The sequence below is a fragment of the Ctenopharyngodon idella genome, chromosome 6, assembly GCF_019924925.1.
Source record: "Ctenopharyngodon idella isolate HZGC_01 chromosome 6, HZGC01, whole genome shotgun sequence".
NCBI classification, from domain to species: Eukaryota; Metazoa; Chordata; class Actinopteri; order Cypriniformes; family Xenocyprididae; genus Ctenopharyngodon; species Ctenopharyngodon idella.
In genome coordinates this window covers 32,251,872-32,279,454 of record NC_067225.1, presented here as the reverse complement: position 1 = coordinate 32,279,454, position 27,583 = coordinate 32,251,872, and the positions used below count along the sequence as shown (strand labels likewise).

Sequence of the window (27,583 nt, the reverse complement as noted above, 5' to 3'; positions counted from 1 at the left end):
TGTGTAGTTGCTAGTGTGTTCTGGGAGGTTGGGTTTGGGTTTTTAGGGTTCACAGAGAATGGTCAGGAAAAGACAAAGCATCCAGTGAGTGAAAATGCCTTGTTGATGCCAGAGGTCAGAAGAGAATGGCCAGACTGGTTCAGCTGATAGAAAGGCAACAATAACTCAAATAATCACTCGTTACAGCCGAGGTCTGCAGAAGAGCATCTCTGAACACACAGCACTTCCAACCTTGAAGCAGATGATCTACAGCAGCAGAAGACACACCAGTGGCACTCCTGTCAGATAAGAACAGAAAACTGAGGCTACAATTCAAAACTGAAGAAGAAGATTGGATAAATGTTATCTGGTCTGATGAGTCTCGATTTCTGCTGCAACATTCAGATTGTAGGGTCAGAATTTGATGTAAACAACATGAAAGCATGGATCCGTCCTGCCTTGTACCAGCGATTCAGGCTGCTGGTGGTGTAATGGTGTAATGGGTATTTTCTTGGCACACTTTGGTCCTCTTAGTACCAATTGAGCCTACCTGAGTATTGTTGCTGACCATGTCCATCCTTTTATGACCACAGTGTACCATCTTCTTCCAGCAGGATAACGCTGCATGTCACAAAGCTCAAATCATCTCAAACTGGTTTCTTGAACATGACAGTGAGTTCACTGTAATCAAATGTCCTTCCCAGTCACCAAATCTCAATCCAGTAGAGCATATTTGGGATGTGCTGGAATGGGAGATTCACATCATGGATATGCAGCCGACAAATCCGCAGCAACTGCGTGATGCTGCCTTAGAAAGCACCCCTAATGACACCAAACTGATCCACCTCCATCATTTGTGGGTGCACACGTACTTCCAGGAACGATTTGCTTCTCCTCAGATCGAGCTAATATTCATTTCCATGGTTACCCATCGCTGGACGGGCGCCAGCGGGTCTCGCTTCTAACCTCGTTCAGTGTTTCAGTGGAAAACATCGTCTTCCCTGCGCCCCCTTCCCAGTCGATTTGCAAGAAAGCGTTTGGGCAGATGATTTTGAGTAATAACCTACAGTGCCGAGGCATTTCCCCAGTGATGGCTCCGTGCCTGTTTGCAGGATAATGTTTTTTCTTCCCCCTCTATCTCTCTCTGTGCACTCAGTTCTTCTTTTCAATGCGCCATGACTGTCGATGAGAGTGGAGGTGTGTTTGCCATGAATGATAACTATGTTTGTGTGTGTTTATGTTGCTGTCTCTGTCCCGATAGCTTTAGGGGTGGATATCTGTGCACTTGTAATTGCCCGGAAGTGTGCCGCTGATTTGAGTTGCGTGTATGTGTGTGCAAATTGCGACTCGTTTAATTATATATTTACATACTTTCTTTGTATTGTTGTGTGCTTGGTTTGATTGGCATGAATGCATCAGTTGTTTTGATGCTTCTCCTGTGAATGTGAGTTCCCATTGACCCAGCTTCCTAACATACTGAAGACTTTGCACATACTATCTCTCTAACTGCACTACTTCCTCACTACTTGTATATTTGAGTTCATAGAATTTAAAGTCAGCATGAAATAGATGTTGCAATAGTCTTTTCTTCCCCTATTGTGACATATAGCCAAGTAAAACAAAGAAAAAATGTAGGGCGGGGCTTGATTTTGTCCATGGGGAATTGATTGGATGGTTGTGGTTTGCTATTGGTGGATCTCATGTGAGTGACAGGTTGCCCCGCCCTCGCACCAGTAAACACGTCCTCAGAGGAGAGAAGAGATGTCACTGGAAGAGGGAGGGGAAGTTATTCTGATAAAGATCACAAGACACATTAATTTAAATATAAATAATGATTTACACGGATAAATCATTTATACTAAATACTGCAATATTCCATTAAAAAATTTGGCTTCATGGTGACTTTAAACACACAAATGTAATTCATACAAGTGCTGTCATTAAAATATCTGATCATAATGTTTTTTAGTTGCCTCCTTAAACTGTGTCGCTCAAACACATGAATACATCTGAACATACCAGCCTAATGTTCGGCCACTCAGAGATGTGATAGGCGATGGACAGGAAAATGTCACTAGAGAGATGTTTCCAGTCTGGAGTATGTGTCCTCCCACAGCAGGTTTCAAAAATAGTCCTGTCTAAATCCATAAGAGGAGTTTGTAATTGGTGCTGCATGGGGACAGCTGGATGACAGACGGATGGGGAGGGATATATGGAGCTACTGGAGGAGAATTAAAGGAATGCTGGGTAATTGGCCAGCATGAGAGAGAGGGATCAAACTCGGCATGCCTCCGACTGATGCCCAACTCTACATTACGCCACACACATACTTCACATGGAGCCTAATGAGGGAGCAGGGGTTAGCATTGATGCTAAAACTGAGGGATGACTATAAATAGAGTCATGTAGAGCTTAACACTGTTGGCACAAACCTTTAAAAAAAAGTAACATGGAAAAAAAATATTTTTACACTAGATTATGAATATATATATATATATACCATGGTATCACCACCTGATACCATTAAAGGGGACCTATTATGCAAAATTCACTTTTGCATGGTGTTTGGACATAAATGTGTACACAACCACCCTATAATGATAAAAATCCAACCACTCCTTTTTTTAATACCCATAAATCATAAGCAGTGTCTCAGAACAAGCCGTTTGCAGGTTCCTGGCAATGTGACGTCACATTAGCCACAGGCCACGCCCACGAATGTTGACAGACACTGGCGTTTTAACATAGAACCGCCCTGAGCGAGTTCACAGTGAGTTGTACAGTCTGCCATTGCTGCACTGATGAGAACGTCTCCCAAGAGTTTTAGGTGTCCTGTAGCTGGATGGATTAATCCACATAGCTCTCTCCATTTACTCCCGAAACCTGAGCCACTGAAGGCGAGGTGGATTAATTTGGTTTTCGAAAAAAATGCTCCCTCAACTCTACCAAAATTGTTTATGTCTGCGCGAATCTTTTAACATTGCTTTGTGAACAAATGTCAATACAAAGGGACAATACAAAACAGAGGTTGTGCTAAAAATTTGTTACTCAAGGATAGATCAGTACAAACTATTCGTGATCCAGCTTACAGAGTGATACTGGATACGGCAGTAATGAAGGTGCGAGCACTTTATTACAGTTCATCGGAGTTGATTTACGGATATAAAGTTTACCAGTTTATTAAGCACCACCCGAAAAGGCATAAGGTCTTTATATATTTGTTTACTGTTAGTTGTAACGAGTGTCTCTGTGTACTTCGCTGTGTATGTTGATGATAATGCAAGGGAGAGAGAGATAGTTTATGGATAATATTTTAATGCACACTTGCACTGTGTTTTATTAAGCTCTTACAGTGATTTTCTAGAGTGAAAACAGACGCTTCCTATTTTGTTTTAAGTAAAATAAATGTTATAAAACTCATCAGTAAACAGGCTTGTACTAATATAGTGAATAAAAACAAGAAGACAATATAAGTTATAATCGTAATTGAACTAAACTATACCTGTTCTATCTCCATGCAGCATATATTCGCAGTTTCTGACATTATAGTGCATCCTGACTGACTCCTGACACCGGAGAATGAGCTCTTGAAGCTCTTAGGCCGAGCGCAGCAGCTCATTTGCATTTAAAGGGCACACACTGAAACGGCGCGTTTTTGCTCAACCCCAAAAAGTGGCAATTTTAACATGCTATAAAAAATTATCTGTGGGTTATTTTGAGCTAAAACTTCACATACACACTCTGGGGACAAAAGCAGTTTCTTCAAACAAGCTGATTCAGATTCCCCCTATGATAACGTCTTCGTAGGGAGAAGCCCCGCCCACAGCCGGTGACAAACTGCCCTATTAGCATAGACACAGCCCTGAGTGAGAAGCACAGAATCCACCATTTATGTATCTTCCCTGTAGCAGCTGGAGTTGTAAAATGTCTGCGCCAAAGAGGCATTACAAGTGTTGTGTTTTGGGATGTACCAATGCACATAAGAGTCTCCATATACTCCCGCCATCTGAGCCACTTAATACATCATGGTTAAATTTCATTTTCGAAGGAAATGTCCCTAAGAAAATCTGTAACATCTTATACGTTTGTGCCAATGATTTTGCACCAGACTGCTTCACAAATGAGGGTTGACTCCAGTTTGAATGTATAAGGCTGAACACCGCTACTGAGTTTCTGACATTTTCAGTGCGTGAGATTGTCCTGTTTTGTTGTTGCTGGTGTTCTGGCAATCTGTCCTACACCTGTATGCCGGAGCATGCAATAAAATGCTATAAAAAATGATCTGTAGGGTATTTTGGACTAAAACTTCACATACTGTACACACTCTGAGACATCAGAGACTTATTTTGCATCTTGTAAAAAGGGGCATAATTATTATTTGGAAATGATTTATGTTTATTTTCTGACCGATTGGGCTTGAGAGTTTGAGCTTGGTGGATGATAAAACTCACTCTCTGTTTCTCTGATGTTGCTGTTGTATAAAATTAGACTTTGAGTGTGAATCTCCTCATCTGTGGGAGTGCTTACAGTAAAAGCTAATGGTGTGTATGAATAATTCGGGTCGTGCAGGGAGAGTTTCAGTGATGGACACTGATGTTATTTCCGTCAGTCATGAAGTGTCTCCAGCAGTCAGATTTCAGTAGTTTCCACAGGAAAAATAGGTTTATCAAACATATGCATGCATGATCTCTTAAAGACCGCATGAAATTAAAATTGAAGTTTTGTGATTGTCTATGTCTGTAGTTTCGAGCTCATCTGTATACTAGAGTACTCTTAAAGTACACCTTTTAGCAGATGAACATTCAATATCTTGTTTCTCTGTTTAAGATAGATATATTCTGCAAATAATGTCTTTGTAAATGCTCAGAAGTTGCTTTTCTTGTTTCAGTATGAAGTACATCAAGACAAGAAGGAATATTGTATTTGTTAAACCATTTCATGGTGTTTTGGCATATTTTATGTCTCAAGTTTCAAATCGTGCAATCAAGTCAACAAGCAGTTCAGGGATTTGTAACATGCCAGTCACGTTGTAGTTAACTCTGAAGCCCTGAACATTGTAAATATATATGATTTATCATCACTGTATTAGAGCAGCACCACCCGGCTGCAGGATTTATATACAGTATATGATTGCATCCACTCGAATGAATGAACAGATGTGATTGTGGACCCCTGTGGGACCTCCGTCATGTTTCAAAGACTCTCTTTCCTCAACATATGTTTAAAACACTTGAAACAATCATGCTGAGTGAGACTGGAGGGAAGGAGCAGGAATATTCTCTCTGTGTGCTTCTCTTGCTCTTTCTTTCTCTCTCATGATGCCCTTGGTTGATTTTGAGTGACAGGTGAAGCTGTAATTTACATTCAGAGAAGAGAAGCCGTCACTCGCTGTCTGTCCTATAAAGCGGTATCCAGTCTTCTGTCACGCTTCCCTGTTTCACGTTTTAAGAGGGTGAACATGCTCTCCACTAACACTAGGACTAGCATACCTGTCCGTTTGTGAATCCCTGTTGGGAAGGTCTGATATACAGGAACCCCTTGTCTGAGGAAATTTTTTATCATAATTTAGATCCAGCCCTAAAGGAATCAAACAAGAATATTTTATTTTCAGAGGATTTTTGTTTGAATACACTTGACATTTTTTCCTGTGATCAAAGCTGAATTTCCAGCATCATTACTCTAGTCTTCAGTGTCACTTCAGAAATCATTCTGAAATATAGAAATCTTTTGTTCAATTTAATGTGTCCTTATTAGATAAAAGTATCAATTTCTTTAAAAAAAAAAAAAAAAACGAGTACATTTATCCTTTAATAATGACATTTATTTTTAATAATGTCAACATCCAGACTAGACCACTTGAGGTCCAGGTAAGGACCTTATGTTTCAAGAACCAGGTATTTCATAATACAAGCACTGTTGCTATTGGATCTCAGCTGGCGCTGTTTTTGTAAGTCACTTTGCATAAAAGCATCTTCCAGTGGCATAAAAGTAAATTTCCAGTGGTTTTAGAAGCCATTATAATAGTGAAAATACTTCCCTGACCTGTGCTTGAGGTATTGATCACCTTTAGTATGTTGGAAATAGTTTTGTTTGATAACATAAATCGAGACAGGAGACATAGACCCAAACCAAAGGACATGTTTGGTCTATAATAACATTATATAATGCCTAACAAATGAGAATGTTATGGGCATTCAGAAAGTGAATATATAGCCTATGATTCAGAGTTTCATTGCCTTTCTAATTTTTTAATGCATTACTGATATATGTTTAGCATTATAGAATGTAAACTAAAGTGAAAGTGAAAGCTATTATAAGTGCAATCATATCATGTGGTTTAACTGAGCAGAATTACATAAACATGCTTCTAATTCTCCTGTGCAGTATGTTTATTTCACAAACCCTGTTTTGAAGAGCAACTGCACTACAGCACAACATACTGACACACTGAGCTTTAAATCCACTTACGCTCAAGCAGTTTGGATGCATCCCAAACCGCCGGGAACCCTATCACAGTCTTCCAGATAAGGGATCAATTCTACCGGTTTATCCTCAGGCTACAACATCCAGATATCTTCTCTTATTACACTGGCCAGAGCAAAGATCAATGCTCTGATCTCAGAGTCCAGCCCTGCTGGAATATTTCACAGATTCAAGACTAAATGCTGGAGTCTGGTCCTTACTCCTAAAACTAAATTAATTTAACCATCTGATGCTGTAGAAGAATCATAGATGCGTGGAGTATGTCAGAAACTGAACGCGCATATGTATACTGTATCAGTGTAGACAGCGTCAGTGATTTAATAGCTTCTATTTGCTTTTGACGTGAAGTGACGCTCACATCCAGTGTAGGCAAATGTCAGCCATTAAGTGGCTGAACGCCAGCGGGCGGAGCCTATGGTGCAATGATGTATAACTATTCGTCAGTGTCTTGCTCTGGGGGCAGTCATATGCAAAGTTTTGTCTGTGTGACATCACAGGTCACCCAATATCAAAGCCATTTTTGGAGCTTGATTAAATAAATGCTTTTTAAGCTCTGAAAATTGCAGGATGTTTTAATGCCACCTCTTATATGTCAAAAGATCAAGGCAAATATGATTTCTAATTTTATGATCCCTTTAATAAATAACATTTTACAGAGACTTAAAATTTAATGGTCTTAGATGATTTGTTAATTGCATTTAATAGATCACACAATTGGTTTGTAAAAGGTGTTTTTATGCATGTTTTGGCTAGTTTTCGTTGCATTTACAGCAGTCTGACCAGCATGTGGTGTTTTTGAGTGCTTCGAAACAGTGAATCATCTAAGTGTTGAAAAGCTTTGATTCTTCCATCACTAACCTAAACCTCAAGATCCATTACTGAACCACAGTAAGAACCATTAAAGGTCCTTTGTTTTTAAGATTGTGGACCAGAATTCCCTTGTACAGTTGCTTATGCTTCATGTTAGCGGTCTAAACACATTATTATCACCAAGTATTAAAGTTCATTTTCTGATCAGATGCACCATTTTCCCATTCTGGATGATAAAACGAGTCAAAACGAGACTTGCATTGAAGGATGTTCCCGAGCCAGAGACTTAAGAACCAGCACCTAGCAACTGCATAGCAACACCCTGGCAACCACATAAAACATTCTAGCATCAGTTTTGCCCAGGCCAGCAGTGCTCATATTCATGTTTTCCGCTTATATTTTTGTCAGTGTGTGAAGTGAGCAGGTCTCGGTGTCTGTCGCGGGCCTCTGGGAGAGAGTGTCAACATCAAACAGATCTGTTCTGTAGTGGTCGCTAATCCCTTTAGTTCTGCAAGCACATCTGATCCCCACCTGCCCGTCGCTCTGATCGTACATAACGCCTCCAAATCCCACATCATTTTCAGCACACGCTCCCAAACAAATAGCACTGTTGCAGGTGCTGATCTGCCATAGAGCTTGTACGGGGACTGAGTGTTTCTCAGCCATAGAGATCTGTGAGCATGTCAAACTTTATAAGATGGAGTATTATTGATAGTTTACTAACAAAATTTTACAATGTGCTACATTTTTAATTCAGTGGATTTTTAGACATGTATCATGGAAATACCATGCTTTTTTGGCATGATAAATTACGGACTGGTGGTGTACCATTTGATAGTAAAACTTTGGTACATTATTTAGTATGTTTGCCAAAGTGCTTCCAAAAATACCATGGTGCTACTATGGTAAAAGGTAGTACCAGAGTATTTTATGTGTATATAGTGTATTATTACAATAATAATACCATGATACATGAATATGTAAATAATTCAGTTCACAAACAACCGATGAATAATGATCATTACAAAAAAGGACCATGTTTTTTTTTTTTACATTTATTGTTTTTTTTAGACATGTACAATGGAAATACCATGCCTTTTGGACATGATAAAACTAACCTTTGTAACTTTGAAAGGTGTTTAGTAGGTATGCCAAAGTACTTCCAAAAATGCCATGGCGCTGCTATGGTAAATGTCCAAAAAACTATGGTAGTACCAGAGTACTTTTTGTGTATATAGTGTATTATTACAGTAGAGTACAATAATAATACCATGATACATGAATATGTAAATAATTCAGTTCACAAACAACCGATGAATAATGATCATTACAAAAAAGTACCATGTTTTTTTAAATTTATTGTTTTTTAGACATGTACAATTGAAATACCATGCTTTTTGCACATGATAAAACTAACTTTTGTAACTTTGAATGGTGTTTAGTAGGTATGCCAGTGTACTTCCAAAAATACCATGTTACTTCTATGGTAAATGTCCAAAACATCCAAAAAAAAAAACCCTTGTATGTGTATTTTTTTCTTTGAAGAACCTTAGAGTACCATGATATGTGAATATGTTAGTCATTCAGTTCACATACAACCAATGAACAATGATTATATCACTTATAAAAAAAGTATCACAGTATTGATATGGGTTTTTAAAAATTTACAGTGGTACTACCATGGTAATTTTGAAAGTACTTTTGCTGTATGATATAAATACCAAGGTACATTCATTTCAATACCATTGTAAATATGATACCGTAATTCTACTATGGTAAATTTTGTAATGGGTTTCATTGGAATATCATGTATGCTTCAATACCAAAAAAAAGTACCATGGTATTTCCATGAGTTTTTAGACACTTACTATGATGCTACCATGCTATTTTGAATGTACTTTAATGTACATGAATTTCAGTACCATGGTAAATATGTCATCGCTGTACCATGCCACTTCCACAGTACAGTTTTTTTGGAATATCATGTATGTTTCACTACCAAAAAAGTACTATGGTATAATATAATTATCATGTATATTGGTGCCATGATACATCTCAAAATATTACCATCTGATACCATCAATGTACCATGCAGTTGTTTTGTAAGGGTTACCTGACGCATCTCCTTTAATGTTTCAGGTGGGATTTGAGTAGATGGAGCAGGTTCTAGATCAGGTTGGCTGGTCAGAGTCTAATCTGACCTCCACGCTCCCGTGGCCCGAGCTCATTTCATTGGCTGTCATCATTAATCCCCGATGGAAGGTGAACAGACAGATTCAGAGGCTTGAGAGATGAGGAGGTGTTCTCCCTTCACCACTGTGTGTCGACTGAGCTGCTCAGTATGCAAGCCACCGTATTTGTAGCGTGACTGAATGTTCAATCGCTTCTGTACTACGTTTGTAAATGCGTCATTGAATCTTGAGAGAAAAGCTGGTTTCAGATCAAGATGGTGCACTCTAGTCATATCGATACACTTTTTAAACTGGCATTGAGTTAATTATTATGCAAGCATCTCATCAGCGATGACTGCACTGAATATAAACCAGTGCTTATTAACTCTAACAGTTAGCTAAGATGACTAGTTAAAGGTTGTAAATCTTTTGAAAACATATCCAGGTCACAGCTCATCTCAAAATCAAAAGGAAAAAGTTATATTTTGCTTAAAATAAAATAAATTATTTTTGCAAACATTATTTTGATAATATTATGACAATTAGGCATGTTTTCCTTCTTCCATATTCTCATTAGTGCATTTTTATTTTTTAATTAATTATTTTCATTTATTAATATTATTCTCAATGGTGAGTCTCATTACTGTAATAAAATTATTATTTTTTATTTAAAGTAGCTCAAATTAAAGCAACAAATATTATGATGCCAAATAATTTACAATTTAAATATATATATTTTTTAATATATATATATATATATTTATTTATTTTTGCATGAATGCAAAAAGTAATGAAAATTTGAGAGGAAAATGTCACAATGCTTAATTTTCTTTATGCAAAATAATTTTTTTGTCTTTTGATTTGAGGGTTAAATATTGTCTGAACATGTTCTTGGCAAGTTACATTTTTAACACCTTAACAAGCATCAAATGATGCTTGTGCTTGGAAACTGAACATATCGTAAATATATACTGTTGATATGAAGAGAAACCCTGCGAAAGTCGTGTTCTCAGCCCTAGGTTTGTGAGGTGGAATAGGCAAACGCATGAACTCTCATTTGGCGAGCGAGAGTGTATTTGTGTTTGCGTGTCAGCCCTCATCGCCTCCGACCGCCTTCTCGCTCGTGAAGAGGTATAGCCTTTGTCTTCATGTGCAGGCAGTTGCCATGGCAACATGACTCTGCATTCCTCCTTACCTGCTGTTTTTATCAATTCACACTTTAAGTGCTCGCTCTGCGTCGCTCTGTTTGAGACACGCGATCTGTCAGAGATTCTCACAAATAACTGTCATTTAAAGGGTTCATATCATACATTGCATCATTTAGTTTGTCCATATGCTCCACTAATGATGATAAACAGGTCATAATTTAGCTTTTCATGACTACACAGAGTTTTCAATCTCTCTTGTTTTAAAAGAGATTTTTGAAAAAGACCCAATTTCTCATTATATGACCCTTCTTAAACATTGGTTTTTTAGCTACAATACTTAGTTAATTAACGGTAAGACAGCAGCCCAATTTACATACTTATAATGTGCACTAAAAGCATGCACTTCACCAGTGATTACTAAGTGCTAGTCCTGCGTAGCCAGACTTTAGCCAGGTCTGGACTCCATAGCAGCTTGTAAAGCCACTAGGGGTGTGACAAGACAGTTGGCTCACGAGACAAGACACAAGATTGAGTTCACGAGAACAAGATGAGATTTTTATGATCTTCAATGATGAAATACATGACTAGAAAAATAGTCTGCAGGTGCATTTTGAAATGTTTTAATTAATCATCTTGTAATGAATGTCATTTCAAACAGGTGTTAAAATGGAGAAAAAAACCTTGGGAGAAACCAGACTCAGTCGGGTGGCCAGTTCTCCTCTGGCCAACAGCGAACAGTGTTTTATTATGATGCAGGCAGCTATCATAAGTCCGATTGGGATCGCAACAGTCAAAGTATTTATTCCAGTTCCATCCAGTTGAGGATCGTACTCATCACGCCGGTATGGACGGTTTGTTGAGGAACCATGCCACTGGCTGTCGTGTCGATGAGGCCTTCACAGTGGATGATCTAGTTGACTCAATCTCTGCTGACACTTCAGGGCTGCGTTGTGGTTGTGTCAAGGCGCAGGTCCTTGATCTCACCTGGATACGGCCCGGATCCGGCTGACTGCGGTAAATCTTGGGATAAACAGAGAGACTAATATTAGCGTAGATGCCATTCTTCTTCTGATGTAACGATTACATCTGGTATTATAGGAACTGTTCCCGGTTCCGGCAGCAGGTATTAATACTCTATTTTTGTCATTCAAAAGGGAATCTGAAACTAGATATACTAGATATATCCGAAACTGCAGACCATTTTGCTTACCATTTTGAATATCAATCACTTTCTTCATTCCAGTCGGCTCATGTCATTATGAAAATATTTGTGCATTCGAATGCTCAGGTAAGATGACGTAAACTTAACAACTACCTTACTAACTATTAATAAGCAGTAATTAGGAGTTTATTGAGGCAAAAGTCTTAGTTAATTGTCAAATAGTGAGAATTGGACCCAAATCGAAAGTGTGACCAGTAATTATTACTTCACTTTTAGGTTCATGCATTTTAAAGCACACTTTATTTTCACCCTGTACAACTGGAAAAGTCTAACGACAGTGGTTTTGTGGGAAATAATGGCCTAAAGGACTAGCATGCATAGATGCACACTTGAAAAATCAGAAGTAGTACAACATCCGTGCACTTGTGGTATAATATTTTCAATATATTGTGATTCGGGATGCTCCAATTCCAGTCTTGCACACTATTTACAGTTGATAGTGTACAAATCTGGATGTGGCACATAGCTGTCAACACTGGGGAGCTCATTCAACTGTCTGTCAATATAGATGATCGATTCTTGTGAGGTTTGTTAGTGCAGGCGCTCACTGGCCTCAGTAATCGAACCCACTCCTGCATCGATATCGGCCCTTCACCTCTCTTACAAGCAATTAAAACACCCTTGATTCCGACAAGCACCCGGTGACCGCCCGTTAAGTGGTCTTACTCTAGTGTTACACCAGCTGGTGAAAGACATGCACAAACCTGACCACTTTACCTCCTGAATGACTGCAGATGACCTTGAAGTGCTGTAGACGTTAATGTTGGCCATCTGTCGTTCCTTGCGTGCGGAGTCCCTCGGCCGAGGAGAAGCGCACTTTCCTTGCTTCTTTAATACGCAAGGATCTAGAGAGTGCAGAATAATGAGAATATCAATGAGATGTGGCGCCCAACGTGGGGCTAACATGGACACATGCACGCTCTTCTGTGATAGAAATACACATATGTGTGTTAATTAAGTGGGACACATTCACTCGACATGTGCTGTAATCTGTATTCATATATGAACCGTAAGCCGCTCTGTGCAGGATGAGCTAACGATTGAGATGTGGCCCGCGGCTCTGAGGTGCACAGATCACATGAGGTTAGTGTATTTTCCAGTGCGACGGTGTGTGTTCTCACATGTGTCGGTATTCGTGTGTGTACATTAGCTCTACCTGACCCTGCCTGAGGCCTAGACTGTGCTCACAGGGAATTGTGGGTAGCGCTCTGTCTCAGCTGCCTACATCCTTAGTCTAGGCCCTTATGATTTTTACAGTTTGTAAAACGTGGACGGAATCCAGTCATAAAAATGGAATTTACTGTATAATGTGAAATGTCACGGAATTTGGCAAATTAAAGTTTTATGCATTAATTTGATTGCCACAGTTTTCAATTAATAATAAACTTGTATTAATTCATAAAATAGAATCCAGAAAAATTAAAACAGACAACACAGAATTTCCTAAAAAAAAAAAAAAATACAGCACATTTCATCATTTCACCTATTATTGTTAAAATTGTAATAAAAATGATTCAAATGTTAAAGTTTTATGAATTCAATTGATAAGATATCATTTTTGATTATTAAAATTTAAAGCATTGAAACAGAAACTTGGATCGGGTTAAATTTTCTGCATTTTTTGCATCCTTAGCAAGGTGTTTTGACAATTCAGAGCCACCGTACAAGTGAACACCAAAATCCAGTATCGCTAGCAAAGCATCAAACTGAGTCACTTACATCCTGAAGAAAACTTTGAATCGCTCAGGATAATCCCGCAGGAGGAACTCTCCTTCCTCTCTATGCAATCTCAGGATTGGATGAACCCAATATTTCCTTTCTTTTTCTCTTTTTAAGAAGAGAGAGGACAACAAAATCATCCTCACTGCTTGAAGACTCCATTTTGTATTGTTTTGCAAATTTTTTCGCAACAAATTAATTAATACGCATCGGACTCAGTGTGCAAGGATTCTGTGCATGACAAATTTTTAGGATGACGAATACGAAAAAATGCATACGAAAATTTTGGAAATGAATCTGATAAATTCATGTTCATGGATGAGCTAATGTATTAAAGTTTTACTAATGTTATGGTGGTATGAAGCAGGACGAGTCGAGAGCCATGGGAGAAGGACGAGGCCGCTGGAGCGAATGTTAATGATAGACACCTGCGATGCACACCGATCTCAAGTCGGCCGCTTCCACTCTTTTCGTTATGTATGTGGGGTAACGCACCGCTGTTTTACATGGTTAAAACAATCATACTAAATACATTTGAGTGTGTTGAAAATGATGTGCGTTCGCTCAGTGGCTGCTATGAGAGACTTGTTGCACTTTGCAGTAATCTAAATCGATATTAGTAAAACTGGAAATCGAAGGTAGCGTGGATGTGGTGTCATTGACGGGCGACGCAATGTTATTTTAATCTAAAAATCGTACATATTGTGCCTTTTAAAAGCCAAGTCAATCTTTATTTGTAAAGTGCTTTACACAATACACACAGTTTTAAAGCAGCTTTACAGAAATTCATGATGTTAATGTTTATAATATCTAGCACATTTAGCAGATTAGAACTAGGCGACAGGATGGTTTACATACTGTATGATGATGATATAAACAATCAAACAGTTGAGATTTCCTATCTAGTATCTATTGCTTTATGTGAGTGCACACTGTGCGCATGCAGATATTTAGCAGTGATATGACCTAAAACACCCTAGGAATCACATAGTTATGCACTAGCAACTCTAGCATTGTGCCAGAGAGTTTGTTGCGTGCAAATACCACTGAAGTGTGTTTTGTAACATAGCTGTAAACTATTGATGCTAACATTTTAGATTAGGAGGAAATGTTTGGCTTGGTATGTTTTTCATGCATTTTATAGGAGCGGGATCCTTTTAAGTTACTGAATTTTTAAGGCATGGTTGAATTTTTATGCACATGTAAATCCCTGCACGAACATTTGACTGCATGAAAGGGCTGCGCTAGAGGCAGCGGTGTCTTGTGGGCAGACTTGGCCCCATCGGATGTGAGACAGACAGCGAAACGGCGAGAAAAAACAGAGAGAAATAGAATGAGAGAGAGAGCTGTGTTGCGTGGTTGCCAGATCCCCCCAATGCTAGCAAACGTCACCGCACTAAGTAGGTCAGGCTGCAGGCTTCCATGGTGAGGCAACGTACAGGATCTGATCTGTGTTGTGTTTGAAACTCTGCATCATTGTGTCTTAATTCAGCTTCATCTTGTCCGTCATTAGTCATCTGCCCTTTAACATTGCAGTCGTGGTGCCATTTATAATATATACCTTGAGGATTTCGATACCAAACCACTAAGCATCAAAGCCTTTTCCACAGCGTTCCTGTAAATAGTTCCTGACCCAGCGCAGCTTTAACTGTGTTCAGACTCCAGAGAGCATGAGGAGCATTGACCACTGGGAAAAAAAGAGAGCAACTCTGATCTTTTTGAGTCGACGTGAAAAGATGTTTGCAACTAATTTTACTTTTATAATGTGACGTATATAGTTTTTTCTTGTTTGTCACTGCAGGTTGATTTTTTTTCTAATCTAATATATCATGCAATAATCCATAATCACGCTGTTATACAATCAGAATCTGCTTTGTTTATTTTGGTATGTTGTCGTGAACACTGAAACATGATGAGATTCATTTATTCACAGTTACACAAGAAGGCCAAACCAGTCACTTGTGTGTTTTCTCTTTCAGTTCACTCACTGTAATACTGGTATAATCAGCGCAAACATCTGAGGCCAAATGTGGCAGGAGGAAATATGGAAATGGAGTCTTTCGAAGAGCTTCTCAATTCTAATCTATACATCCGTAAATATTTGGACAGAATTACCGCAGCGCACGACGAAGAGATGCAGTAGGATTGTGTGTCAGGAACAGCGGATAACTGGAAGAGGAGCGGAGGGCTTTAAAATGAGTGTTTGTCCAGATTACATAATATCCCAGAGGAACAATTTCACTGCTTAGAGGTTGCGCTTTCAAAGCTCAAGACTTAAGGGAGTTCTCAGTTAGGTTTCGTTTAAGATTCAACTTCACCTCAGATGTTTTTCCATGAGGAAAAGATGCTCAGATTATGATGAGAAATCATATTGAGATCTGACTTTTGATTGCAAACTGTATCTTGGCAAATCTGAGCATCGTTTGAGATCTCTTCTGAAACTCTAGAAGAGATTACAGGGGGGTTTTTTTGTCAGGAGAAACATCTCAATTCATCTCAAGTCTCAATTAGCCCTCCATTTAAATGCATTGTTGTCTTGGAGAAACTATTGAGATATTAAAGAGATCTCATGCAAGTTGATGTTTCATTATCCAGTATTGTATGTTGATCAGCTAAAGATCACAGTCATATTCTTTGGAATTGTTCCGATGTGTGATTGAAGCGTAATTAATCGGCAGTTATTAATTTAGGGCTGGGCACGTGTTAAGCCAAGTCTTGCATTTAACAGTGTAATTTTAGCCAAGACTTACAGGATTAACCTGTTGAGAAACTGGGCAAGTACCTTGAGTATGCTAATTGTGTTTACTCTGTAGGGCACCTTAGACTTTCACATAACAAAAAAATAACTATTTTCCAGTTCAACTTAAACAGTTAGATGGCTCAGATTAACCATTGAGAAGCTGCTAGTCTGTATATCCAAACAATCCAAACACTGATTTGAGCACGACAAGTAGTAGTAGGTAAATAACAGACGTGACGCTAACACTGGATCGAGCAACTAAGCGATAAACATGCCTTTGAAGAGTGCAAAATGTTGTGCAGTGCCAGGTTGTGGAAAAACACAGTAGCTTCATTGGATTTGCAGAGAGCCTGAAATTAAAAAACCCTGCTGTGCCTTCTATATTGGATCAGACAGGAATGGCGCAGAACACTTAACACATATGTAATGATTCATGTAGTCCTACAGTCAGATGTTTTTTGTCTCAAAATCCTTAATTGTCAGTAAATCAAACCAGTGACTAAATGGTCAATTTCACATCGTTTCTCTTAGTAGGATGAAAATAATCTGTTATTTAAACTGTAATTAAATTATATATAGAAAGCGATCAAAGAACGCTCCCTTTACAATCGCTGGAGCTGTCAATCAAACAGCGTGAGTGTTCTGGACTCGCACCAAAACTTCCATTAGATTCAACGAATCTCTTATTTACATCGTGTTTGCACTGTTAGATATGATGAAAGCATTCATTAGTGTGCAAAAATCGAGTTACAATGACGAGATCACTGCTTTCATGCGCTCAACAACATGACTGTGATCGGCTACAGTGTTCATCACTGCAACCTTTCATGGCACGATCTAAATATAATGCCATAGATCTAAATGTAATGCTATAATCAACACTTTTCACAATTATTTAACCTTGAGAGCTGTAATAGTAAAAACGTGCTAAAAGTTTTCGAGAGAGTAATACTTAAGCTATTTCATATGCAAAAATGTTAGCCAATCACAGCAGTGGGCGTTTACACTGAAGTCTCACAGCAGACACGCCCCTTAAAACAGAGCGTTCAAATCAGAGGGCTAAAATCAGGGTAGGAAAAATGCCTTTTATTTCTAAATTATGACCATTTTTGATGTAAAAAGCATACTGACATTATAAGTGCACCTCAGGAAACATTATAAAACAACGCAGTTCATGACCCCTTTAAGTCATTGTTGCATGACAGCAAACTAACAAGCCAACTGCATTTGCAATACCAAGGTTTTTTATTACGTTAAAGTGCTAAAATCTAATGCTTCAGTAAACATCTCTTCCAGTGGTGCATTTACTCTAAACTTTGACACTTCATTAACAGAGGCTGTAATTCTGATCCGCTAGATATCCTCCATGACCTGTGGAAGAGCGGTTGGATCCAATCCGAGTTTTATCACACAGTGAACATCTGTCGTGTGTGTGTGTGGGGAAAAAAACGAGACACCTCTTTAAGAGTGCAGTGCAGATGGCTGAATCTCGTCTCCTTCCCCATCAAACACATCTTGCACATGCATTTTTTCTTAGTGCATCCTTGTTGATCGTCTTTCGCAGGCCTGTCCGCTGCAGAAAGTGCCGTAGTTCATGAAATATATAAAACAACATCAAGCGGAGGGAAAGAAACATCATTTGAGAAGAAAAACATCTAAGCAGCAGGGATTCACACTGACGCATTTAATTAAAACTCTTGAATTGATGAGGTCATGTGAAGTGTTGTGGGGTGGTTTTCAGTTGCCCTTTTAAGTCCCCCGGCCACTGAATATCCTTCGACTTTCATCTTCTTTCCAATAAAATAACCTTTAAAAACAGACTGATCAAATGAGCAGATTTTTAAAAAGGAAGTCAGAATCACGTTTGTCAAAAAGCACACCAGCGAACGTGACACAAGACCTCGCTCCACTGGCGCCCAATAAAAGACTAATTAAACAGAGCAAATTTAATGAAGTGCGTCAATAAATGAAGGAATAGGAAGCTTTGTCTACACTGCGCTGAATGGCTTTAGAAAATCTGAGCTGCTTGATCCCGCAGTGGAAGCGGAGTGCGGCGATCTTATGCAACGTCTGGGTGGAAGTGGTAAATTGTGCCCTAGATTCGTCATTACGCAAGGCTCTGATGTTGAATTCCATCACAACGCCTTCGCAAAACAGTTCTGTGGCGGTACAGTGATGGTAATGCCATTGTACTGTGATATAAACTGTAGTATTTACATTTGAAAAGATACAGAATTACATTATTTTGGGGGTGTGCCGCAGTAATAGCATAGCGTTTTTTTAAATACCATAGAGTGCCATGTAAATATGAAAATAATCATTCAGTACTATGGTTTATACGCTATCAAGAGTTTGAGTTTAAGATTTTTTAATGTTTCTGAAAAGTCTCTTTTTCTCTCCAAGGCTGCATTTATTTGATCAGAAATTGTGAAATATTATTTATATGAAATATTATTTATTCCTGTGATCAAAGCATCATTACTCCAGTCTTCAGTGTCACATGATCCTTTAGAAACATTTCTGATTGTTATCAATGTTGAACACAGCTGCTTCATATTTTTGCGGAAAATGTGATTTTTTTTTTTCAGGATTCTTTGATGAATGGAAAGTTCAAAAGCTTTTACTTGAAAAATAAATCTTTTGCAGCATTACAAACATTTTTACTGTCAATTTTGATCAATTTCATGCATCTTTGCTGAATATCAGTATTAATTGTACTGACTCCAAATATTTGAACAGTAGTGTATCAAAATACTATGTTACTACCATCTGATACCATCACTTTACTATTTTTGTAATTTTTGTGAGAGCGTTTGGATGTTTCCTTATCCAAAAACATGGTAATAGCGTGGTATTTTTAGCGTGTGATATTATATATTTTGGTGTAGTGAAAGAGTAATAGATTACAGTTTGATCAGCCATGTCTTTGTTTTGTCTAGATAATAATCCCTGTTCTGAGAAATGTCTCAGGAGATTTTGCAAATTAATTGCTACCAAAATCTGTCAGAGAAAAAAAAAAAAATGTAAAAAATTAGTGGGGTTTGTTTACAATACACAGTACTTTGTTTTTTACTATTAAATTAAACTTTGTCTTTTGCAATACTTCATCTATTTTTGCCACCATGCATATGCATGATACTTTAACCTTACTAGCAGCAAATGTGAAACTTGTGAGTGTTTTGCAAGACAAGGTTTACCATCTAGACACAAGCCGTGTTGAGCAGTTCCACTCGGGATGAGGATGTCACGTGTGTGTTTGTGAGTGCATGAGTTCACCTGTGTGACTGTGATGCAGCGCTGCATGTCTATTGAAGGTAAACACACTCTCTCTCTCTCTGTGTGTGGCTGTTGCGCTCGACTCTGAGGAAGATTTATGCAATCCGCTGCTGCTCTGAGTGTTTGCATTTCAGGAATATTCTGATGGATCGCTCCGGCTTTCCAGCCTCAACAAGTTAATGCCCTTGCCATTTGTCACTAGTTGTGATGCAAATAGAATGTATGGTGGAGCGAGGGTGTGTGTGTGTGTGTGTGTGTGTGTGTGTGTGTGTGCGCGGGCACGCTTGTGTCCTAGCAGCTAGCACTAAACGTACTAGAGATCAGTGTTAATTTAGTATTTTTCATTAATATTAAGAATTAGCTATTTTTATGTTTTCATTTTAATTATAGTTTAATTTTTGTAATTTTGTTGGTAACACTTTAGTATAGTGAACACATATGAACTATTAACTGTGACTTTTCCCTCAATAAACTCCTAATTTACTGCTTATTAATAGTTAGTAAGGTAGTTGGCAAGTTTAGGTATTGGGTAGGATTAAGAATGCAGAATAAGGTCATGCAGAATAAGGCATTAATATGTGCTTAATAAGTACTAATAAATAGACAATATTCTAGTAATATGCATGCTAATAAGCAACTAGTTAAAAGACCTTTAAAATAAAGTGTTACCCTTGGCTTTAAAGAGCTTGAGCTTTTAACAGCAGTTGACAACATTTCACATTTTTGTTTAATGTTTTTCATGTAATATGGTCACACTTTAGTTTAGGGTCCAATTCTCGCTATTAACTATTAACTGCAACTTTTGCCTCAATAGACTCCTAATTACAGCTTAATAGTTAGTAAGGTAGTTGTTAAGTTTAGGATTAAGGGATGTATAATATGGTCATGCAGAATAAGGCATTAACATGTGCTTTATAAGTATTAATAAACAGCCAGTATCCTTGTAATATGCATGCTAATAAGCAACAGTTGTGAGAATTGGACCCTAAACTAAAGTGTTACCTGTTGTATTTATATTGCAATAACAAAATGTTTTTAATAGTTTTAGTTTTAGTTAACTATACTAACCCTGCTGGATATGCAGAAGATCAGCTCACTGACTGTTGTTTCAGTAGACCTCTATTTCACAGATGACCTTCAGTGTTTAAGATCTCAGACAGTGGCTTACTGAAGGTGAACATTAAAGAAATAATTAAAAAATCTAGTTAATTTTTGCACATATTGTAAGTGTTGTTGCTTGCAGGAATGGTGGTTTGGTATTCAGTATCTCGTGAGGTTTCAGTTCATGATGATGACGACAGTGAGTTCAATGAAGTGTGTGTTGGATCATGTTAGAAACTGGTTTAAGTGTCCAATCAGACGGATTAAAACGGTTTAAAACAACTTTGAACTGCAGCTTCTGAAGCTTCAGAACAACTAATTCCCGTGCTGTCCTGTCCTGTGTGTGTGTGTGTGTGTGTGTGTGTGTGTATATGTTTGGTCCTAATAAACCCTACGTTATGAGGACAAGATGTCCCCACAAAGATGGCAATATCCAAAATTCTTGTTGGGACATTGTTTGGTCCCCATGAGGAAAACAGCTTATAAATCATACTAAATGATGTTGAAAATGTACAAATGCAGAAAGTTTTCTGTAGTGGGTAGGTATAGGGGTAGGGTTCGGTTTAGGGGATCAAATATACAGTTTGTACAGTATAAAAATCATTATGTCTATGGAATGTCCCAATGTGTGTGTGACTGTATAGACACTCATGCTTAATAAAACATGAAACTTGACTCAGCAAGTCAAGAGAGGCTGATGTGACAAGTGTTGGCGACCACACACACTGTCTGCCAAAATAATCAATGTAAGGCACTAGTCTGTCCTTTTACCAATCAAGCCTTATCACATGACTGACCAGTCAAATATTGAGCTGTCAGTCTGATCACTTCATCCTCCTGAGATCATTAAGTCTTTGACATTTAAAGAGAACCTCTACAATCAAGTGCCTTAAAACAAACACGTCTGTCTGTCCATCTATCTATCTATCTATCTAGGCTGTCTGTCCTTTCTATTTTTTATTGTTCTATCTATCTTATGTCATTATTTCTATCTTCTGTTGTTCTATCATTCTAATTATTGTTCTTTGTGTCTTCTATCGTATATTTATTTTTGCTATCTTATGTTCTGTTGTTTGTAAGGCCTTTAAATATTTAAGTAAGGCTTTTAAAAGAAAATTTTCAAAACACTCTGACTACGTCTACATGGTCGATCCGAATAATATTTTGATTGGATTGGGAGGGGTGGTTTATTCCTTTTCTAATCCAATCAAGACGACATGTAAACACTTGATCGGATAGAAAACTGAAACTGGAAAGGACTGCGCATGTGCATTGACCTAGAAATGACGTAATGACGCATGATCCGCAGAACGAGCTGTTGTAGTTGTCGTTGAACGACTTGTTTTGGGCACGGGAAGGGGCACTTTTACTGCAAGAGAAATATTAGCAGCACGGCACACTGGTTCACGAGCTCGTCGCTGCCTAATTGAGACCCGAAATTGATAAATATTAAGTCTGTTGTTTAAAACAAATAAAAGCAGCAATGTAGGAGAATGGATATTATGCGCAAACAGTGGGAAAAGATGTCAAAAGATGAAATATAATCAGAAGCTTGTGACATATAAACGTTCACAGCAACCCGATCACTTTATTTAGCGTTCATGTAAACACTACGTTTGGGTTCATCAATCGGAATGAATTTATTCTGATTAAAGCAAGAAGTGTGCATGTAAACATAGCCTTTGTCAAACCAGTATTCAAAGTTTGAAAGATTACTTATTAATGACTTTCTATTAATTTTAATTCTCCTTCTTTACATTCAAATTTGAATTGCAATTCTCCATCTAGGAAATGAATTAGACTTTAAAAGGCATTCAATTCTTAATGATGCACGATCCTCTGTTGCTAGGTGGTTGCTAGGGTGTTCTGGGTAATTGCTAAATGTTACATTAGAAGAGTCTCCCCTCAAGTCTCTGATGGTCTCTTCTGTAGATACGGTATGGCTCGGCTCCCTCCTTCAGTGTAAGTCTGTGGGATTTTTTTCCACCTGTTTTATCCTTCGTAAATCTGATGGCCCGGAGCAGTAATAACACACCTCTCCACAACTGATGTGTCATTTCTGGCTCAACCACAGCATGAGTTTGGGATGGGACTAGCAGTTCTGACTAGTAGCACAGAAATTACATCCTTCAACCACACGCCGTCTTGAAAAACGGTGGCAGGTTTATAGTGTTTCCCATGTGTTGGCAGTCTTTTAGGCACACTTCATTGTTTGACGGCATAAAGAAAGACCTCTGTCACTGTCACCGACTCTGAGGTGAAACAATAGACCTGCCTTAACAGAGGCTTCAGGTATTGGCAGGAGGAAGCGGTTCGGTTTGATGTGAGCGCTCGAGTTCATTCACATATGCAGCAGCGACGGCTCCCTTTGTCATTCCCTGCTGGAGTGAACGAGAGAATGAGACCAGAGACCAGGACTGTGGAGATAAGCCCAGCTTCTGAGAGCCGCTTGATTACCACAAAGACCCTAGTGAATATTGAGAACGGTCAGGCCGTACTGCAGGAGCGATGGAGGATCTGAAGTACCTCTCTGAGGATGTCTGAGATAAAGCAGCTCTGAATCACTGCCAGAACAAATCATGGAGAAGTTCAACTCTGTCACACAGGGCTTGTAAAGCACATTTGAACGTGTGTATGTGTGTCGAGCTGGGTGATATATTGAATATTTAAGACATTATTGATGATTTTAGCTACACTGCAAATATAATTTTAGTCAATTTAAAATAAAATTATGATTTCTAGCATTTTATTTTGTTTCTTAAAGACCATACAAACACGGTAAGTTTGCCCTACTAGTTAATTTCCACCAATCATTATTTTTTTTATTTTTTTTTACTGATGGATTTCAATACAGCGTTTTACTTACAGTAAAAGTATTTAGCAATTAATTTATCATCATTCATAAATGTTCACAAAGTCTCATTTAGTATTTTTAGTAAACAATAAATAGAGGTACATTAATTAAAAACTTTGGTGACACTTTAGTTTAGGGTCCAATTCTCACTATTGACTAGTAGCTTATTAGCATGCGTATTACTAGGATATTAGCTGTTTATTAGTACTTATAAAGCACATATTAATGCCTTATTCTGCATGACCTTATTCTACATCTCTAATCCTAAACTTAACAACTAACTTACTGTTAATAAGCAGTAATTAGAAGTTTATTGAGGCAAAAGTCATAGTTAAAGGGGTCCCTGATTATGATTTCACTTTTTTAACTTTAGTTAGTGTGTAATGTTGCTGTTGTAGGGACTACAACGAGCTTCTTCCTGGGTTGGTGACATCACTAACCCGAAAATTTACATAAACCCCGCCCCCGAGAACACACAACAAAGGGGGTGAGGCCATGTTGGGCTGCTTTAGAGAAGAGGAAGAGTTGTTGTAGTAGAGTGTTGTTATCATGCCGTCATTTTACGCCGGACTGCTTCACAAACGAGGGTCAATTCAACACAAAAGATTAACATGACGGCACATGCTAGTGGATGAGTTGAATCAACTCCACATCAACTACATAAATATATCCACTAACCATTCAGAAACGTCCAGTTTCATTCTAAAAGTTGTAACTTCTTCCTGAGTCTCTCCATCAGTGTCGGTTTGAACAATGTAAGGTTGAACACCGTTACTGACAATCCTCATTTTGGCTGCGTGAGATTCTCCAGCTTTGTTGTTGTTGAGCAACCGAAGCGTGAGCTGTTAAAGCTCCGCCCTCTTCTGGAAAGGGGGCCGGGAGCAGCAGCTCATTTGCATTTAAAGGGACACACATAAAAATGGCGTGTTCTTGCTCACACCCAAAGAGGGGCAAATTTGACAAGCTATAATAAATGATCTGTGGGGTATTTTGAGCTGAAACTTCACAGACACATTCTGGGGACACCAGAGATTAGTGAAAAGGGGCATTATAGGTCCCCTTTAATAGTTAATAGTGAGAATTGGACCCTGATCTAAAGTGTTACCAAAACTTTTTGCATTAAATATGTTTAATCTACTTGGCAAAAAGGGCTGTTTGGTCCAAATGATGGTTCCTTCTCACATGAGATGGGAAACATTTCACCTCTGTCATTTGTGCCATGAGTTCAATGATTAATACAGCTGTGTGATTACTCATTAATGTGCATAAATCATCTCCATCACTCTTGCTGAGTACTGATATTTTTGTTGTTGAAAATTATAATGCAAGTACACTTAACTGCAACAGTTATTAAACTTAACACATATTACTCGGCCCCTATAAAATGGTTGATGTTACTATAAAGAATCAACCAAGTTTAAAATTAAGATTTTATTTTGCATTTAAGTGCCTTTATCAGCTTATTTGATTTGCACATGTCTGTTTAAACTTTGTTGAGGTTTGCTTATGTTGCCTGTTTACTAATTTACATACATTATAATACTTTCACTTCCTGTTTTTCTATGGATTTCACAGGTCACATGACCCTATCATTCAGATTTATATCACATACATTTGAGAAACTGGTGTTATAAAAGCCTAAAGTCATTTTAGCCCTATAAAAAATGAGCCTGCATTATGATTTTACAGTAATGTGTGCGGCTTTATTTTCCATAATAATTGTTTTGTCTTTTGATTGATGTGTGTTGATGAATGTTGCATGATGATGTTCTAAAGTCGTGTGTTGTGTGCGTTTTTCTCCAGTGGTCAACACCACCTGTCCACCCAAGAAAGGTGAGAGACGGGCAGACTGCTGCCGTTGTGCGTGCGACACGCGTGTGTTCACGCAAAACACTGTGACGTGTGGCTGTGTGTAGTCATGTGTTCTTCAATGTCTTGGACTTTTCTTGTAAGAAAAGTTCCATGTAAGTTCACATCATTTCTGTTTGTGTTTTGTTTGTATTTATGGGTCAATGACAATGAGATATTAATAGTTTAAAAGTAGTTTAAAAAATGGCAGGTTTTTAGAAATACACTCTTTGTTCATGCAAGTTTTATGTTTGTTTGTTTTTTGTTTGTTTGTTTTTGTATTAATATTAATAATAATCTTTTGTAATTTAAAAATGTTTTGTTATTTTATTCTAAAGGTTTTGATTTTGTCAATTTCTTTTTTTTAAGCCTTATTATCTTCATTACAATCTTGGAACAGTTGCCACCTAAGACACTTTTTATTTCAACAAAAATATCAAAATTACATTTGATTATTCATAGAAAAGTGAATTCTTTTTATTTTTGCACAAAAGTGAGCATCACGTCATTGATCCTTGTTTGTTTATCCTTTTTATCTCTGTCTGTTTCATTGTGTGTGTCCTCTGTAAGCTGCATGTCGTATCTGTGATGTCTCCCTTTGATTTGATTCTGTTTTGTGTGTATGTCTGTGTTCTGGAGTGTTTGTTATTGCCTGTAAAATAAGCAGGAAACCAGTGATGACATGCATGATAATTAATCTGATGAAAGGCAGATGAGTACAGCTGGACAGGACGTCACACAAATCCAAGCACCTCGATACTTAAGGCTCGTTTCACCAAGAACGATAACTATAATGATAACGATAAAGATATATTTCTAAAAATCGTTCTAAATATAAAAGAATAGCACTGCCAACACCACAACTATAACGATATAGAGAAACGATATTATTGGGATCACATTTAGAATGATTTTTTCCAGCTGTTGAATAATAAAACAATGACATGAAATTAGAATCCATTCTAATTAAAGGGCTCGCGCATTTAAAATGGCAGACGGCAACACGGAGAAGTTAATTGCCAAGGTCCAGAAAAAGCCACCGCTGTTTGACAAGTCAAACCCCCTTTTTAAGGATACTTTAAAGAAAATGGATATATGGAAAACAATCAGTCATACCCTCGGAATAAATGGTGAGAAGTATTAACGATGAGATCATTATGCCAGGCTAGCAAACAGTGCAACATAAAATGACCTCAGGTATCCAGCGCTAGTTTCAACAACATTGTCTAGCTTCCTTTGAAGTTGCAGTGAAAAAGACTTGTTGTTTTTATTCCACTATATTAACTTCGTCAGCTAAATTCACTGTTAGATCAGATCGATTACACTAGCTATTCACTCCAAACATAGCATGCTGAGGACATCTGCTGGTTAAAGCCGTGTAAACGCAACAAGAACAGCAAAAACATGTTGTACACACTTTGAAACCGCAGCGTGTGAGCTTAGAATACACAGACTGTTATCGTTCATTGGTGTGGACGCAAATATAGTTATCGTTATAGTTATCTTTGTAGTTATCGTTCTTGGTGTGAACGGGTCTTAACTTTTGTAGTGAATAGTACTTTTGACAGATTTAAAATTATTTAAATAGTTTCATCAATTGTTTGAAATGATGCTCTTGAGATGAAGACTCTTATGTTGGCTAAATGAAGGTGAAAATGTCTGCTTTATTCTGCATCCTCACCAGTAGTTGTCAGTGTAATATCTAAGGCCATCAAAGCATAAACAAAATATTACTGCATTTTCAGAATCTGACTTGGGCTTGAACTGATATGGTAAAATCGATGACATTAACTGTTTGTGTTTACAATTGCTTTAGAAACCTTGAAATCTGAAGCTCGCAATCATTGTAAAGGGGCGTTACGTTTCTGATACATGCTTGAGGTGTTTGGCCAATCACAGCACACTGGGTCTGCTGGCCAATCAGAGCACTTTGAGCTTTTCAGAAGGAATCTGGAATTCAATCAGAGCGTTTTAGACAGACTGAGAAAAGAGGTGCTGCAATAATACAGTATGTGAAAAATTATGACATTAACCTATTCTATTACACCCAATAAACAAAACAATGACCTTTTAAAATAGCATCATGTGGCCTCTTTAAGCTTGCCTTAGGCTAGAAGAGTCTTACTTTTTGGTGATTTCAGCAGTCGGAAGCTTAGAGAAAATATCTAACTCGTGTTTCAGAGCTAATTAGCTAAACCTCAAACAGAAGCGAACGATCTGAGCCTCTGACAC

At 38.0% G+C, this 27,583-nt stretch overlaps 1 protein-coding gene across 4 annotated transcripts in view; it reads left to right on the top strand.

The window, feature by feature from the left end:
- The window catches only part of slc12a5a (solute carrier family 12 member 5a), a 165,517-nt gene that overhangs the window by 70,980 nt on the left and 66,954 nt on the right, over positions 1-27,583 (top strand). For 2 of the 4 annotated variants that reach the window (XM_051897684.1, XM_051897685.1), the window contains exon 2: positions 25,307-25,336. The exons of the other annotated variants lie outside the window; for them this stretch is intronic. In XM_051897684.1, coding sequence (XP_051753644.1) covers positions 25,307-25,336 — 30 coding nt within the window. The remainder of the gene's footprint in view (positions 1-25,306; positions 25,337-27,583) is intronic. 4 annotated transcript variants of the gene reach the window in all.